The following is an 18,423-nucleotide window of genomic DNA, read 5'->3' as shown; positions in this document are numbered from 1 at the left end:
ATGTGTTATGTGTTGAGTTTTAAGAGGGCGCTGTGTTTTTGTGTAGGTGAGTGTGTGTGAGACAGACAGAGAGAGAGAGAGAGAGAGACTGAGTTCTGGTGTTTTCTCCATCGGTGTTTCCCTTCAGGGAAGAAAATCCCTCATGTTGTATAAGATTTCGTATTTACTTTCAATAACCTGTCTCTGCTTTCACTGTAACGTTAGTGCCACACACACACACACACACACACACACACACACACACACACACACACACACACATAGAGAAAGGTCAGGTCAACAAGACGTGTGGCAGTGGCAGTGGAGTGGCTGTATCAGTGGAAGTCTTCCAGACAACAACAGGATGCCTGTCTCTGGTTAACACAGAGTAGTCTGCTATCCATCCACACCAGGTTCACCTGGACTCACCTTAACACCTGATCTCAGGCCAAGAAAGTTCTGGTGTGAGTTAAACTTAATGATCCAGTTAAAAGAAGAAAAGAAACAATAAGTAAATTGTGGAGGAAATCTGGATAACACAGTAAGATCTCTTTATTTTTGTACCACGTGTTATATCTCACAGTCGCCAGTGGATCTTAAAATAAGTGTTTGCCTCCTTCAGGTGTGATGCACTGTGAAAAGCAACAGACTGTGAGTCTGCTTTCTTAATACCAAACAGCAATTTAAAGATATGCACATTGATATGAAGTAGCTACTGGATTCTGTGTATTACTGACATAGCAGTCAGGGAAAAGTAATCAGAGCAGGACTGTTGGGTCTGATGATGAGGCCTGGGGCCTTTTCTCACTTGAACAAGGTTATAGCAATACTTGTTTGTTCCAAGTACATATATACTACATGTTTTGTTTTATAATCTAGAAATCTAACCCAAGGAGCAGAATACACAGTGGGTGTGAGCCCATTCATGACATGACACATGATCAAGCTTATTATGTTATGTGATTATGTGTTTTGGTGATTTATAATAAATCACAGCAATGTTTGCTTTCCAGAAATGTCTAATTAGCAATGCAGATTAAGATTTACTCACAGGCAACTTCAGAGCTGATTTTTTTTTCTTCTTGTGTGTCACATCACAACTGTTGTGTTATTATGCAGCGCTGGGAACAACAACACAAACAGTGTTTCCACCATTTCAGACTCTCACATTGCTGCTGAGGAGAATCAATGAGTATTACTTGGCAACTATTGCTCCCCAAATTGTTTTCTAACTGCTGTACTATAACTGATTGTATTACTTCCCACTTGATAATGGAAACCCTAACTTCTGAATGTATGACCCGGATTGTGATGCAGACAAGAGGGGTGTCCAAGGGCAAAGGGTGAAAACAGAGCTACAAATGGAAAAGAGAGAAAGGAGGGATGAATGACATTTAGACAGCAGCTAAGAGTTCACATGTTACCTGGTTACCTGGACTAGCACAAGAACAAAAGTTTGGGAGCTGTTTCTCTAACCCCTGATAGGCTTGTAGGTGACTCCTTTATATTTATATATTATACAAATCGAACTATCTAACCTTTGATGCTCATTTAGCATAGTTTTTATGTTTCTTATTTAAAGTCCTGCATCATGGCTATGTGGTCTTCATTTATCAGTAACAGCTCACAACCCCATGAAGCTTTACCCCTTTTATCTGCTACTTTCAAATCATTTTGCTTATTCAATTACTAGATTTAGACAGTGGTGACATCTTATAAAGACGTGAAGGTTCCAACTCCTTTTATGGATTTCTGAAAAACTTTGTCTCATTCAAAACTGTTCCTCAAAGTAATCCTCTACTTTATGAATTTATAATGATCTTTATGTCGAATCTAATACACTCTTTCTATTTCTGACAGGAATGTTAGGGGGAGTAAACATCAACATCAATATCAATATCAATTCTCAGCGATGCTTTATGTGCACAACACTCCTAGGCAATATATATAGAAATTAATATAAAACAAAAACGCACTGGAGTTTAAACACAAAATGAGATTGAGGGCAGCCATGATAGTAAGTGTGGAGCATATGCAACAAGACTTATGATCCTGTTTGTTGGGGTGACAATAGGACCGTAATCTTTTGTAGACAGTGTTTGAAGTTAATCTGCAGGGACAGCAGAAGCTTAAAGGGTCTGGGCTTCCCAAGACCCACACACACACACACACACACACACACACACACACACACACACACACACACACACACACACACACACACACATATACCACACAACCAAAAAATAGACAGTTTTATACATTTACACATTACATAAATGCCCAAACAGGCCTCTTCCTTGTAGTACCTAACTGTTAATTTAGTCAAAGTACATCTTTACTGTACTGTCTTATAATTCAAGTGCAAATTAAACAAAGTGGAGTTTTTTATAAAGCAGCGTGAGCTTGTGTGATCAAAAGGCTGAAACTGCACAGCGACAGATCCCTGTCAAGTGCTTAAAAATGCATGGGAGTGCTCCAACATTAACGAGACGCTTTGGTGGAAAGTTCCACAACAGCGTGAGAGATATGGGAGCGAGTGAGGAGACAGACGGTCGACGGATGAAAAGAGAGAGTGAGTGTGACACAAAGGAAAGAGATGACACAATTTATTTCTGTTCAGACTGGAGCCTCCCTACTCTGAGCATCATGATGCACACACACACACACACACACACACACACACACACACACACACACACACACACACACACACGTTGTGTCTGATAACAGCCCATTGCCCAGTAATGCACACACACACAAAGAGAGGACAGAAAAGAGCAAGGCTACAGATTTATTATCCAAACAAATCACTTGACATTTTTTTTAGACAAAAGCAGAGTTTTTTTTACTCAACCTATAATTTTCCAGTGTTGCTATAACAACAATGATTTTTATACTGTTGCTATTTTAACAACAGCGGTTTATGTGATAACCTATGATATGGGTTTAGAAGGAATGTGACATATGTTCTTAAAGTGTAAAAGCCTCTCATCTGTGGAGTTTGGAAAATAATACCTGTTTATTATAGTGAACAGACTCCTCCTGGTTTTCATCTCTCCTGTGGGAAGATGAAAAAGAAGTGCTTACCCCTCAATCATTAGCATCACTGATGCATCCTTGAGAAATGTCTTGACCCCATAAAAGTTCCCCTGGAGCATTTAAGGCCAGGTTGGACTGGTTGGACTGGGTATGAATATGTTTAATTGTGGCAGTGGAGAGCAGTGTGTTTCTGAAAGAAGCAGGCTCAATGAAATGACCCTGAGTTTAAAAAAACAAAACAAACCTAACTATGCACTGGTATGGTTTTCCACTTACGTACTGTACTTATCATCCAGTCACAAGAAAATAACACAGCGCAGTGTGAAACCATCTTCATGTGATACCAGTTCAGAGCAGAACTGTGTCTCATTGCAGCCAGTCATGGGATACACTGAAAAAATGTTAACCTCAGATTTCTGTCGTCAACGTTTCACATGGAGGTTTTCTCTCAGTATCATAATCTCTGCTTCGGAGAAAGGAAAACCATGAAAAATACACTTTAAACTGCTATAATTATTCATGTTTTTATTGAAAATAGAGAAAGGGTGTGTTGCTCATTGCATGTTGTTTATTGTTCAATTTACACACAAACTAAACCTCAAAAACATACGAGTTTCATTATTAAAGGTAAATGTCTGTAATTGTTTCACTGCATCACTGAAACTTATAAATTTATCCTTTTGGCATCTAAAGAGCCTCTTTGGGAATGCAGAGCTAGTAACACTGATCATTAAAGGTAAAAATGTTCTCATTTAGACATTTAATCCAGAATCTAATCCTGATCTGAATCTTAATGCTAAGGTGGCATTACTCTGTAATGCCTAGGAAGTGTCTTTCTAAATTAAATGGATGACCAGATGAAGTGATAGCATGTCAACACAGGAGAAATGAGAAATGAGAAGAGTTAAACTGTCAGAGTTAAGACAACTGGAGCACTGCCCGTTTGTTTTACAAGGAACTGACATTCCTTAGAGCCAGACATCATCAATGTAAGACTGTTTTTCCATCTCATCAAGAGGACTAAATCTGGAAGAGGAAGGAGTCGGAGGAAGAAAAGATTAGAAACAGAAAACTGGCAATCTGTTGCTGTTTATTGCTCGGATGGATCAGAGGGTCCTGTGGTGAGTCTGAGAGAGCGCACACACATGCACACTGAGGCAGTCTCATTCATTAAAACATGTAAGTTGTTGCTAGTGAAACCTGACAACATCTGGTTAGGTCTGTTGATTGAGTAGACAGAATTAATCTAAATGATCCCTCCCAGATCCTACTGATTACTCCTCTTCAAGACAGACAACAACAAGCACAGGGCAACGCACGGTGCTGCTTTGAGCTGAATGGTCCCAGTGATATTGTTGATTATTTGGACAGCACTGTCTAGTATGATGGTCCAAATACCCTCACAGGTGTTTGAATGGATCAGCATGTGAGTTATATGCTGCAGGCCCTGTACGAAACGTCTTGTATCCCGTGTATTTGTCCACTTGTACAGTAGTTATTTGTATCTTAGCTTATTAAAGTACAATAAGTGGACGTCGTTCGTGTAGTACTTCCATTCAAAGAGCCTTAGGTGCCACCCATATGAATAAGTAAGTAAAGCATTACACATTCAAGGTGTAACTACTGTTCCGAGTGTAGCTGACAGGCGTTCTCTGAGTGCCAGATGTGACACAGCAGTTCTCCTGGTCCTGCTGCAGCATCTCTTTTGACATCCATGTTAAACTCATTGCCAAATAGACAGAAACAACACCCCCTGCCTCATCCCTACCTGAACCCTCTGTCCTGTCTCACCTTGATAGCTCAATCTCAAACGTCAACGTGTTCATGTGTCGTGACATCACATAATAATGCTCTGCTCATCCTGTTGCCAGGCGAATTAGTGAAACAGTCATGTACTTTTAGAGGCATCATTGTGGGACAGGGACCAGCCAGTGCTCTAATTTTAGCCATGTCAGTCATTTCCGTCATCAAATATTTACGGGTTTTGAAATACCAGGAGTTTGGGAGACACTCTTGGGAGAAGAGAGGAGATTAAACTTATATTTTTTGTAAAAATCTTTTTCTTTCTTGTATTTCCTGAATCTTTGAAGCCTGTGGGATTCAGTTATGTAGACGCCACACTCTGCTCTGTGTCTCTGCTCTGTCCTGACAAAGCCAGCTGGCTACTGGCTAACTAGCTGGATCAGTGGCTGGTGCAGCAGCAGCAGATGTGTGTGTTATCCGCATGATCCATCCACACTCATTATATAACAGGATCTCTGCAGGTAACAGCCCATCTGCAGGAAAAGGACAAGGAGCAATAGAGATCAAATGGTCTGTTTGATAGTTAAGACACCATCTGTGAAAACCACCATCCCTAGTTCAAGCTTGCATGAGAACCTTTGTTGGATCTCTACTTTTTTCTTTACATGTAATTTTTACAGAAACAACTTTAACAACCCTCCCATATATACAATGTTTACAAAATAATGTAATTATTTATAATAAAAACAGTAACTATATCACTTATGCTGATAATGTCATGTGATCAGGTGTTTGGTTTTTTGTCATAGTCAAAGCAGTTCAGATTCTAAGCTAGGCTTGATATTTCTCAAATTACAACAGTGGCAGCAAATATAGGCTGGTAGTTAATGATCAATAATCAATAGTGAAAATAAACTGTATAGCATTGTGATCTTATGCTACGGCGAAGCCACACAAAGTCAAGGGTTTCTGCTCCTACGACATCATTAAGTGTCATAGTGGACAGTGCTATTGGTGTAATTTTGTCAGAACTCACACGTTCTTCTGCAGCCACCTCTGAAAAGGTACTGAGGCTCGGTAATGAATCAGTGTGCAGTGATAGTGAGGTAACAAACGTTGATATTCAGTGAGCTACAGAGGGAAAGAGCGCAGCGTTCATTAAGTATGTCACAGTCGCTTTTGTGTGGAAATGAAATTAGGAACACTCTAGATAAGCAGCTCAACTCTCAAGCTGAGATCTGTGTTAGCGCCCAGTTTTATGTTTTTATTAGTATTTTGGAGATTAAGCAATGTGAATCATTCTATTCATTAAACCTAATGAGGAAGAAGATTACAGTTATATACTTGCACAAACTAAGTCAGCAGTTATACCTCCACCTACAATATACACTAATACATACAGTATGTGCTGTTTTGGACAGCTCATCAGGACAAGCTTTCAGTTTTCAAAATGCGTGTAACCAGAATAGATTTCGCTGAGCTAAAAACTGAGCAGCTCTAACTACATACAGTGTCATTTTGTTTTCTTGCAATATGATGATGAGTCTTTAACTGTCTGTGCAGATTCCTACATGTATCATCTTCTGAAGGGGCAGATCAGTTAAGCTTATCACAAGTTGTTGAGTGTCTCGGCCCATGTGACCCCCTGAGTTTGCAGCCACTGCGACAGTGCGATAATGGCCGTAACCCTAAAACAGAAGAGAAAAGGGTCCAGTTGAGTTGAACGTATGGCCCTAAAGGGAGCAGCAAAACAAGATCTCCTTCAGCACAAAAAGTCATCATACCTGTCTATGATGTTCTTCCTGAAGCTACAAAGAATTATTTTGAAAAGGAATAGGACGATAGGATAGAAAGACCACCAAGTCCACCCTGGAGCCAACCTGAACAGCATCTCCAGTCTGGGAACACAGAGATGACATTCTGAAACACACACTGCATTTTTTATTGCTGAATTTGTCTTAGTCTCATGTACAAGAGAATAACCAAACCTAAACCTAATCAGACCTAAAATAAACCGTCATGGTAAAAGTGTCATGTGGGTATGAACACCTGTGTGTCTGTCTTAGAGCAACCATTCCCTGTGTGTCTACTAAAACCTAAATGTGACAATAAGGGTGTTATGTGTCTAATTCTTCTTCCTGGGTTTTTATTTTTACTGACTCTAGTCAGGTGAGGTTTTTGTAAAATATTAGATATAAAGAAATGTTCTCCCCCACGTGTATCAATATGTTCTCATGTAAACATGAAAGTGTGAGCATATAAACTCAGTGTGCTCAGGGGCTGTTACAGTCCTGTCTGTGTTACCTACTAATGTTCAGTGTATTTATTACCTGGTCCTACTCTGGAGAACAATGTGAAACAACAGCATAAGAGGAAGCAGCACGTAGGATAAGATCCTCGCAGGGAGTCCAGACATGCTCAGGTAAGTCAGCACGTTGCCCAGCAGGACTGAAACAAACGCAGATGAAACCAGTTTTTGCAGAGATGTAGTTAACAATCTAAAATCCACACCCTACTGGAAGTCAGACATTGATTTTAAAATGCTGAATATAGTTAACTCATTCTCATTTCTCATATACTTTATGCATTGGACTAAGAAATCTGAGTCAGTGGTAAATTAATGTCTGTGATTGTGTGTGTGCGTCTCAGCCATACCGTTCTTCATCATGTCAAAATGAAGACGAGGTGTTTTAATTGGTCGTTTCTCAGTCCATTCACTGCCCATTTGTAGAAGTCTGTTGTCCATACATGAAGATGTCAGTGTCGCAGTCTGCTTTTCCACCTTCATCTCCTGCTCTTCTTCTGTGGTGGTGTCCAGATGCATCAGTGTTTCAGTCTTATCACAGTTAATTGGCTTCTGGGATATTCTGTGTATCACAAAATATGGGGCGAGACCTGCACACAAGGGAAAGAAATGAAAAAGAAATAAAGCAGGTCAGACCGAGTCTGCTTGGAATAAAAAAATCTATCAGTGTCTTTAATTTTGCAATTCTCCCTCATGATTTGACGCACCCTTCTGCAGAAGAAAATGAAAGGCATCTTTATAGCCATTGTGGTAGGCTTGTTCAAGAACCTAAAGTGGGGAAGAACAACACACAAGCTGAATTAAATGTTACTAAATCCTCTAAATCCTCTTAACTGATTCAGTAACATCTAGTAAAGGCCATGAAACCAGATCATCTTCAGTAGAAATTAAAAACTAATTTATAAAGTGTTCGGTTTAGGTTCCTGTCCCACAACAATGTTTAGGCACCTATGCAGCTACGAGTATACCATAACAGACTGAAAACAAAGCTCTACACACATATATTTTTTAGAAACCAGTGACATACAAAGGGGGTCTGACCTCTAAAGTCCTGGGGTAGAGGGAACTGAGCATCCTGAAGCTGTTAGCCATGTTGAGCTTCATGTTGGTTCCGGCCACTACGATGTCCCACATGCAAGGTGGGTCAGCGGGGCAGATGTCAGCCTCTCCGGAGTAAGGAGACACCGTCAAGGTGTGACTGGCTGGTCCAGACACCGGCTGCATGCTGCTGAATCCCCCATCCATATATTTCTGTGAGGTAAGGTCACATCTATTATGATACAGAACAGACCATGTGCTGACAAGTGAGTCTGTGAAGACGGACTCAAATACTCACGACTCCCCTGAAGGATGGAGGCCGCATACCACAGTACACAGGCACAAAGCAGCTACATAGCAGAGCCTAAGGACAACATGCAGCTGTTAGAAGGACACTTCAACATTTCTCATCTATTCTTGTCTCCAAACTAGTCTGGGCTCCTAAAAAATCAACCTCACCTGCACCACATCCTCTTTGGACTGGAATTCAGACATGCAGATGTTCTTGCCGTCGACCAGGCGGGTCATAGCCACAGCGAGACGACCACTGGCCAGTTGGTGCGCGTCAGAGGGAAGGTATTTGCGTAAAACACACTCCAACCAGTGGAAAATGCTGATGGAGGGATCAAATGGTCCAAGTGTGAAAGCTTTCACCTGTTTGGCAAAGTGCAGCATCTCATCCAGAATGGTAACTGTAACATAGAAGATTTTAAGCCAGAAATAATAGTCACATGAAACAGAAGTTTAACAAAAAGACTTCACTTACTCGGGCTAATTTCACAGACCACAGCAGCCGCTACCAGAGACCCAGCAGATGCACCGAGCACACGCGGTGCTGTGCACGCTATCCAGGGTGCATAATTTAGGAAACACTGAACAACTCCTAACTGGTACGTGGCCATGAATCCAGATCCAGAGAAGGAGATGGAAGAAAGAACATTAGGAAAATGGGAATCAGAACCTCCAGGAGCCATTTTCACTTTATTTTTTATCATAAACGGTGAAATGCATTAACGCAGTGGCAAAAATTCTACTTTTTAAAACGACAACGAAGTGAAAACAAGCTGAGTTACCCAGTGAAATGTGGGTGACGGTTTCACAGTCAGTGCTTTTAAATAAGCCTCAATTAGACACACCATACTGGTCACTCCCATGTGACTGAAAACAGCACTCAATCACTTTTTGTCTGTTTCGAGTCCAACAAGCTGAGCTGATTTTGGTTTGTTTATCTCAGGCCTGCTTTCATGTGACTGAACCAAAACATCAAGGTTTTTAAAATGCCGTGCTAATAAACAAATCACAACTGATTTCAAAAGGCCTTTAAACATGGAGAAAAACATTTCCTATGGTTTAGGTTGCACTTTTTTCTGTTACCTAATGAAGGCTATACAAACATTAATATCTTGTTTATCAGTGTTTGTGTTTTCTTACTGAAACTAAGTATGGTCAGTGTATGTTATTATGACACGACACTGGTTTCATATGACGGAAAATCTAAATTAAAAAAGTAAAATTATACAATTATGCAACAATTTTTGCTCCGTCTGAGGTCAAGTTATGTATCAGCAGCTGAGCCGCTTGCTCCCATGCTGTCACAGCACCCCCTGCAGGCAGTTTTCACAAAGAGGATCGGCCACTGTGAACGTGTCTCATCACATTGCCTTGATTTTGTTAGCTTGCTAATGCTGTAAATGTCACATTGAGTCCCACAGTTGTTAATAAGGTGACAGTCCTTGACCTTTTCTATGGCTTTTTGGCCTCAGGGCTTCCTTACGAGGCAGCACCAGAAGACCGTTAGAATTTTGATCTCAAAAACAAATGAATAATTTATCAAACCCTGGCAGCAATAAATGCACCATAATGACGATGTGTATTGTCTCACAGAGTATAGTTATGCTGGTGAACTCCCTTTATATGTCATACAAAATATTTTTATTTCACAGAGCAAACAAACAAATACATCATCCTCAGGTTAATCAAGTAAATTATTTACAAAACATCTAACTGGCATTCAGCCTGCATCAAAACAAGTCCACATTCATTTCCACAGTTTACCTGTAAGACTTAGCATTATTCATTCTGCAATTATGTTGAGCAAACCTGAAAATTTTAAGTTCTGGTGATTATTTGGCTGGTAGAACAATATTATTATTTCTTTCACAATTTTCCTCGTCCCATAACATTAGTGTTGATTCTGATCACAGTTAAAAATACCCTGATTCACAGTGAAATGAAAAGCAATGCGGGTGGCACAGAAAAGCAGCGGTTAGCAGTGTTGCCTCACAGCATGAAGGTTCAAGGTTTGAATCCTGTTCGAATGTGCAGCCTTTCTGTGTGGAGTTTGCATGTTCTCCCTATGTTTGTGTGGGTTTTCTCCAGGTTCTCCGGTTTCGTCCCACAGACCATAAACATGCAGGTTAGGGTTCGGTTAATTGATGAGTCTAAACCCCGAAGCCGAAGGATAAGCGGTAGATGATGGATAGATAAATGAAAAGCAACATCAAAGTATACGCCACAATGTGTTTCATGAAACCTGTACATGCACGGGTTATTTGGGGAAGCTGGAACCACATGACAAATACACCACAAAGTCCTTTGGATTATGTAATGAATTGTGTTTCGGCATATCTCGTGCAGTGTTTATTATCTAATTGGAGCACCACTTGAAGGAGGCTGTGGAGAAGCACGGTCAGGGGAAACCTCAAAGTGGTCCTCAGTGAACTCATGTGTAGGACTGCTGTCCCCATCCTGAGGTGGAGTGTGCTCTGGGGACTCAGCATTGTCAGTCTGCTGTTTCCTGATGTCCTGTGGGAGCTTCAGAAACCTGAAGAGGCAACAACAATCAATTCACATGTTTTTGTGGAGTGAAAGAAGAAAGCGAATAAAGATAAATGAAAAGAAACAGACACCTGAAGAGGAGTTTCTGTCCTCGCTCCTTTTTGATGATGTTAAGCTTGTAGTAGTGCCGCAAAGCACGAGACATTTTCTCATACGTCATATTGTCTCGGTTCTGTAAACAAGAGATCGCATATAATCAAGGACCTGCACAGTATTCACAAACCATTACCAACTGGTGCGTTCTTTTTCCTGCTCGCCTTGTGGTTTCCCCAGAGACGTGCCAGCCCGTTTGGGTCAACCACCCTGAACACCAGGCTGTCCTGGTCTTCCCATCGGATGTATTCCTGGTAACGGTCATCACACAGCAGTTGATACACGTAGTCCCACAGCAGTCTGCAATCTGCCAGTGATTTAGAAAGAAAACAAGATGCCTTGGATTAAAGACACACACTGCCAAAATATATAGTTCCATGAGCAATTAATGGTCTTTATCTATAATGGAAGGGATTCATTTTTATTATTGTTTAGATAATAATCTCAAAGCCTGATTTAAGCATATGTACATTTCTCCCTTTTAGATATTCTTTAAACCTTTCAGTTATTACAAGTGAATAAAGGGAGTCCTTTCAATCAAACACCCAGTCTGGCTTTTCTAGTCTGTGCTGCTCTTTGCTCTTCCTCAGTGACCAAATCAAAAGTGACATGGACGACAGCTGAAGCTGAAATGTGGCTGAAGGACAAAGTCACATCAAGCTTACAAGATATTTTTCTCAAGCAGGATATAAAACCGAGGCTTTGGTATAAGTGAATAATTGAATACTGGACTCAACATCTTTACTTACTTCATTCATGAACGTGTTACCCTGAGTCTTAGGGCTGTTTAATGTCTAAAGGCTAAGGCAGCCAAAGCCTCGTGCCTTGGGATTTTCTAACCTCTAACGGTTCATGCAGTTTTAGTTCCTCTATGACAAAATACTGTAATTTTCTAAGTGAATACTGTAGTATAGTGGTTATTAAAGTAATGTCACACTACCTGGGATGCGGCCGGTGGCTTTGTGCAATGGGCTCCTTGGCTTCTCTCGACTGGACAGGTTGAGAGGCTCCTGGATGATGTTCTGTGTTTGAGGGAAACGCTGAGCTTGTTTGTGGGACAATGGAGAGACAGTTACAGATCCATCTGAAAGAGAAACAGAAAGATGTAGAAAGTGACAAAAATATAGGGACAAGAAAACATACATCACAGTAAATAATTATAAGGGCAGGCTACTATATTTGTATTGTTATAGTAGTCTGATATACCCACTACTGTGTGTAAGTGGAGCAGGCTGAGTGCAAAAGGTCTCTGGTTGGCTGGTCACGGTGATTATGACACCTGCCGACACTGCAGTGGTGAAAGCAAGGGAAACTGTGAGAAACAAATATGAGGAACTGTGACAAAGAGCTAAACTGAAAGCAAAAGTGAGTTTGCAACCACTTGAATGTTTTACTTCAATGGGTCCAGTAAATTCAATGGATAATGCAATGTCTAAGACCAGAAGGCCATTTTGAATATTGTTTAAAGTAATTGCTCTGGATACTGCAGTTAAAACCTGGTAGGTAACTGCGACACACCCACTGGCACAAATCCTACTTCCTATAATGGAAAACACCTTTGTTTATGGTAGAGACAAACAAGGTATTTGTTTGTGTGTATTAGTCCACTGAAGGGTAAAATGCCCTGACCACTGGGAAGTAACAAAGTACTTTTACCCAAGTACTGTACTCAGGCACAGTTTTGAGGTGTTGCAGTGGCATCTGACATAACATCTCATTTTCTAAATGTTACGTAGGGACAATTAGAGCCTAAGGTAAATGTTTGTGTAGTCTGACTACCATAACACTGAAGAGGAGGCGTGCATGGAGAGACATGAATTCCAGAGTGATGTGTTTGTACATGAGCCAGTGACTGATCAGGAAGTAACTGCACCTCAAGATAAACAAGTTTAATGTGACAGGCAACAAACTCAAACAAGCACTGTGTATATATATATATATATATGTGTGTGTGTGTGTGTGTGCTCTACTAAATCTATATTGTCCTAAACTCATTCAGTGCATTAAAGTATATTGTGAGCTACCCACTCATACCTGTTATTGAACCTGATGGTTCCCGAACACACCATCAGATAACTGCAGCTCATGTAGAACCATGAGAACTGAGCACATTACTCCTGTTCTGTCACTCTGACTTAAATATGGAATCGTCCTTCTCTTATATTTTCAGTGGCTGCAATGCATTTGCTTGTCCAGAGAGCTGGACTCGGATCCCCTGTATGTGTCACCATATATAGTCAGTAAAGTACCCTTGCTGACCTGGGGTGTCATTCCCTGTAGGAGGCTGAGGCTCTTGGACACTGTGAGTGGGGATCTGGCAGCTGCCTGGACTCTGGGTGCGTTGGGTTCCCAGGGAAGGACATGAGGGGTCGTAGACAACACCCCTCCTTTGCTGTTTCACACACTGAAGAATCTCATACAAAACATCACCTACAGAAATACACAGAGCACATATACAAACAGGTGTATCGAAGCAGGTAACACACTCTCTACCTGCACACTCATTTCTACCTGAGCTGGGGCAGCGGCGTCTGAAGTCTTCCTTGGTGAGCAGGCACAGGGCTCGGCCGTTCATTTCAAAGCGTCCCTTGTCCGGCCGGCGTAGAGAGTACTCCTTCTGAGCCCAGTGGATCCAGTGGGCGACGTCCTCCTTATCCCACAGAGATGGGTTTATTCCTACAAAAGACATGTATGTAATAAAAGCACACACAGTTTCAGGGGGTGAGTGCTGCAGTCATTGCTTGGTGTTTGGAGTCCAGTCTTTAAGGTGTGTCAAACTGAGGAGGGTCTGACTCACGCAGGCGTCCAGGTAGCTGCCATAGGTCTTCCTGAGTGGGGGGACTGACCACAGGAAGCTGGTTGGGTGGGAGGTGATGCACACCAGGTGCAAGGGTGACTTCCCTCCCATGCATTATGGATGGGGGACCGTTTTCTGTGTTTTCTTGCTGCAAAACATCCACACACACATGCACGTAACTACACATGTATTCAGCTGTTCGTGTATGGAAACAGCAACGCTGGCGCTTTACCAGAGGCAATTTCCCAGTAAACAGCAGCAGTTGACCACGTCCTACAATTTCAAACACTTAATCTGCTGCTGTGGTTCCGTGTTTATTAACATTATTAAACCTGTTCCCCCGAAAACCTTAACTTACCTTGATCAAAGGTGCCAGGGAAATGTTCTCCATAGAAACGTCCTTTATCTATTCGACTATTAACAAGCAGCAGGATTTTCTAATAAGCAGAAAAACAACTCGCCCAAAAAAAAAGCCCTGAAATGAACTTCAGTCCTCCCCAAACTCCATTTCTGACGAAGATGGAAAATAATGTTCGAAGAAATAAAACTATTTTCACATTCGACCCTTCCGGGAAATGAAAACGAAAGAAACATAATCCATGAAGTGGGTGTGTGCAAAACAGACTGATTGGAGGAAGCAGCGGCAGAAGGACATTTCTGAAAACACCTGACTGCACAGAGATCGAAGCGCATATTTACGTTACAACAGTCTCATATAAAACAGGAAGACAGAAGAAATGTTTGTTTGTTTTCCATTTTAGTCCAATGAATATTTGGCAGAACAAACGTCCTGTGATGGGGGGAATAAGAGAAAAGCGTGAGGACGTTACTGAATAAAAACTGCGGGAGTGTGAAAAGTGAATGAGATCACAGAGCACAACTGCGCGTGCGCTCGAGCCCTCCTCGTGCAGAAAGAGCAGAGGTCGCGAGCTGAGACGCCCACGCACTGCTGACTAGGTAAGGTATTAGAAAACCAGTCAGGGTGACAACCTAAATTAATAAACCAATATGACAGTAGACACATATACCAGACTATACGGACTATACAGGGACACAGTTGCAAGAAAAAGTACGTGAACCCTTTGGGATTACTTGGATTTTTGCATAAATTGGTCATAAAATGTGTTCTGATCTTCATCTAAGTCACAGCAATAGAAAAACACAGTCTGCTTAAAACTAATACCGCACAAACATTATATGTTTTCATGTCTTTATTGAACATAACATGTAAACATTCATAGTGCAGGGTGGAAAAAGTATGTGAACCCCTAGGCTAATGACTTCTCCAAGAGCTAACTGGAGCCAGTAGTCAGCCAACCTGGAGTCCAATCAATGTGATGAGATTGGATGTGTTGGTTAAAGCTGCCCTGCCCTATAAAAAACACACTCCAGTTTTGAGTTTGCTGCTCTCAAGAAGCATTGCCTGATGTGAACCATGCCTTGCACAAAAGAGCTCTCAGAAGACCTACGATCGAGAATTGTTGACTTGCATGAAGCTGGAAAGGGTTCCAAAAGTATCTCTAAAAGCCTAGATGTTCATGTATCCACGGTAAGACAGACTGTCTACAAATGGAGAAAGTTCAGCGCTGTTGCTACTCTCCCTAGGCGTGGTCGTCCTGTAAAGATGACTGCAAGAGCACAGCGCAGAATGCTCAATGAGGTGAAGAAGACTCCTAGGGTGTCAGCTAAAGACTTACAGAAATCTCTGGCAGATGCTAACATGTTTGACAAATCTACAACAAGTAAAACATTACACAAGAATGGAGGTCATGGGAGGACACCACAGATGAAACCACTGCTGTCCAAAAAAAACATTGCAGCACATTTGAAGTTTGCAAAAGAGGACCTGGATGTTCCACAGCACTACTGGCAAACTATTCTGTGGACAGATGAAATCAAAACTGAGTTGTTTGGAAAGAACACACAACGCTACGTGGGGAGAAAAAAAAGACACAGCACACCAACATCAAAACCTCATCCCAACTGTGAAATATGGCGAAGGGGCCATCGTGGTTTGGGGCTGCTTTGCTGCCTCAGGGCCTGGACGGATTTATGTCATCGACAGAAAAATGAATTCCAAAGTTTATCAAGCCATTTTGCAAGAAAACTTAAGACCATCTGTCTGTCAACTGAAGCTCAACAGAGGATGGGTGATGCAACAGGACAATGACCCAAAGCATAGAAGTAAATCAACAACAGAATGGCTTCAACAGAAGAAAATACCCCTTCTTGAGTGGCCCAGTCAGAGTCCTGACCTCAACCCGGTTGAGATGCTGTGGCATGACCTCAAGAGAGTGATTCACACCAGACATCCCAAGAATATTGCTGCACTGAAACAGTTTTGTAAAGAGGAATGGTCCAAAATTCCTCGTGACCGTTGTGCAAGTCTGATCTGCAATTACAGGAAAGGTTGAGGTTATTGCTGCCAAAGGAGGGTCAACCAGTTATTAAACCCAAAGGTTCACATACTTTTTCTTGCAACTGTATATGATCACCTCTGAAAAACCTGCAGGAGCATTAGGAGACTAAACCCCCTCTGTCTAAAGGGACTTTAGTTTAGATTAGATTTGCTATATGTTATAAAATTCCTGTATAGGTACAGTATTTATAACCCAATGCATCATCATCATTATCATCCTTCACAGCAGCTTACTCTAATTCTTTGACTAGGCTGCCTAAACTTAAGCTGTTTTTTATGATGACACAGCATAATAAAAATTAACTTACTGGCTTTGAGTGGAATTTTAAAAATGGCACTAGATAAAGACAAGTGCTTGCATTTGCACTTTAGTGCAAAAATCACCTAATGTTTATCCATCTGAGTCTCTCTGTATATTTCTCTATATTTCTCCAGTGATGTGGGCTGCAAAAGTAGGAAAAGAGCTGGGGCACCCGACACGATCAGTGGCAGGATGGCTGGCTACTAAGATTTTGAAAGTGTACAACCAGGTTCTTGAGGAGAACGCTGTGCAGCTGTGTAAGATCCGTCCTGGGGACACTGTACTGGAAGTGGGTCATGGTCCCGGCCTGGGTCTCCAGTCAGCAGCCAAACTGCTCACACAGCCCACAGGCCAACTCATAGGGGTGGACTATTCAGAGTACATGCATCAGGTGAGGTATTTAATGTAACTAAGAAAAAAAAATCAAAGAACCCAGTAGCTAACAGGCAGACAAAGCCAAGGCAAGTCTGGGACATTACTCACTTTTGTTATAGCAGAATATTTCTTCTTCTCTTATAGATGGCAAGTGATCGAATGAAGAAACTTGTGGCTAGTGGGAAAGTGACCCTACACCACTGTGATGTAGCAGCAATGCCTCTGGGAGACAGTACTGTGGATAAAGTCTTTCATTGCAATTGCTACTACTTCTGGCCCGACCTCAGGAAGGGAGCTGCAGAGATACATCGAGTAATGAAAGCAGGTAGGACACGATGATGATGATGATGATGATGATGATGAAGCAGAAGCAGTAATGTTCACTTTCTGAGACAGGACTGACTGATGCTTTAGTTATGCTCCTCTGAACAAATGCCATTCTTCTTCTCTCTCTTAAAACCACACAGGAGGCCTGATGGTGACCACGCTGAGACTGTCTGGTGTGGCTACAGCTGCAAGAATGGGAATTATACCAGGAGAGAACTGGCGCCCAGACAACTACATGGCAGCTCTAAGAGACACCGGCTTCACTGATGTTAGAATGGAGAACAAATGTCATAAATACATTGGTTTTCAGGCAATCTATGCTACTGCCTCAAAATGAGATTGAAATTTGAGAGAAAAAAAGAGAGAAATAAAACACACAGGATGGATGATTGTTCCCTAAACACACTTTGACCAAAACCACATTTTTCCAGACACTATTGGTTAAGTGGGACAAAGTGTACTGATAAACTGGGACTCTTAAAGCACAGTCATCAGTCTATCTATATATTTCAATTAAGCATTTAAACATGAAGCACTTTTTCAAATTTCTTGTGAATTTAAAACTAAAGAGAACATTTATGAACATCTCAGTGGACACATTAATTATGTTAAATAGCTATGGAGTTTTGTAAGGCAGTAGTTAGCATTAGTGTTAAACAAACACAAAGTAAATAATTATCTAGGTGTATCTGTGTTCAAACATAAAGCTTGCTAGTGAATTTTATTAGGTAACAAATTTCCATTGCCCCATTAAATGGCCGTCCCTGTTTTACCAGCAGTGTTAAACTAAAAGTGTCAAAATTGCCTAAAAAAAGAAGGTGAAAAGAAATGATTTTTGATTCATCATTATATTATATAATATATATATTAAAAATTATAAGCTATTAGGGTTTTTTAATTAAAATCAATTACGTCATGTGATTCAGCTGCAGCTTTGAACAGCCTAGAGACGACATACTAGTAGAAATTCACCTAACCCTACTGAGAACACAGAGAGCTGGAATTATTGTGAATTTTTGTTGGATCCCTAAACATCTGGGAGAAGTGGGGAATGAAAGGGCAGACCACATAGCAAAAATGGCACTTAAAGTGACAAATGAAGGGATTATTAAAGTACCATTTGGAAGAGGGGAGGCGAAATCCTTAATCAAAGCGGCAGTGAAAGG

General features: G+C 41.2%; 3 protein-coding genes across 8 annotated transcripts; 1 reads left to right on the top strand and 2 right to left on the bottom strand.

Annotated features, from left to right (window-relative positions):
• Positions 1-6,278: 6,278 nt before the first annotated feature.
• On the bottom strand, positions 6,279-9,081 carry pnpla1 (patatin-like phospholipase domain containing 1). The gene is made up of 9 exons (XM_026331507.1): positions 8,874-9,081; positions 8,567-8,799; positions 8,406-8,471; positions 8,111-8,320; positions 7,777-7,837; positions 7,420-7,659; positions 7,095-7,212; positions 6,549-6,662; positions 6,279-6,452 (listed from the first exon to the last, which is right to left on the bottom strand). Exons 1-9 carry the CDS (start codon positions 9,079-9,081, stop codon positions 6,374-6,376), a joined length of 1,329 nt encoding a protein of 442 aa, XP_026187292.1. The 3' UTR covers positions 6,279-6,373.
• Positions 9,082-10,697: 1,616 nt separating this feature from the next.
• etv7 (ETS variant transcription factor 7) lies at positions 10,698-14,445 on the bottom strand. Of its 6 annotated transcripts, none has more exons than XM_026332364.2 (9): positions 14,194-14,445; positions 13,836-13,983; positions 13,550-13,714; positions 13,298-13,468; positions 12,249-12,350; positions 11,979-12,119; positions 11,203-11,345; positions 11,017-11,117; positions 10,698-10,931 (listed from the first exon to the last, which is right to left on the bottom strand). In XM_026332364.2, exons 1-9 carry the CDS (start codon positions 14,224-14,226, stop codon positions 10,751-10,753), a joined length of 1,185 nt encoding a protein of 394 aa, XP_026188149.1. In that variant the 5' UTR covers positions 14,227-14,445; the 3' UTR covers positions 10,698-10,750. The 6 variants fall into 6 exon arrangements, with proteins under 6 accessions (XP_026188149.1, XP_026188152.1, XP_026188151.1 ...); XM_026332367.2 differs by having other exon boundaries at positions 11,979-12,083; XM_026332366.2 differs by having other exon boundaries at positions 12,249-12,326; positions 14,194-14,443.
• A 4-nt stretch (positions 14,446-14,449) lies between these two features.
• Positions 14,450-17,643, top strand: LOC113145548 (uncharacterized methyltransferase YdaC-like). Its single transcript, XM_026332395.2, has 4 exons — positions 14,450-14,792; positions 16,690-16,946; positions 17,075-17,255; positions 17,398-17,643. The coding sequence occupies exons 2-4, from the start codon at positions 16,692-16,694 to the stop codon at positions 17,592-17,594; spliced, it is 633 nt and encodes a 210-aa protein (XP_026188180.1). The 5' UTR covers positions 14,450-14,792; positions 16,690-16,691; the 3' UTR covers positions 17,595-17,643.
• Positions 17,644-18,423: the final 780 nt, after the last annotated feature.

Source organism: Mastacembelus armatus, chromosome 7 (assembly GCF_900324485.2).
Source record: "Mastacembelus armatus chromosome 7, fMasArm1.2, whole genome shotgun sequence".
Taxonomy (NCBI): Eukaryota; Metazoa; Chordata; class Actinopteri; order Synbranchiformes; family Mastacembelidae; genus Mastacembelus; species Mastacembelus armatus.
Note: the sequence above shows the minus strand (reverse complement) of the source record. Positions and strands in the feature narration are given on the sequence as shown.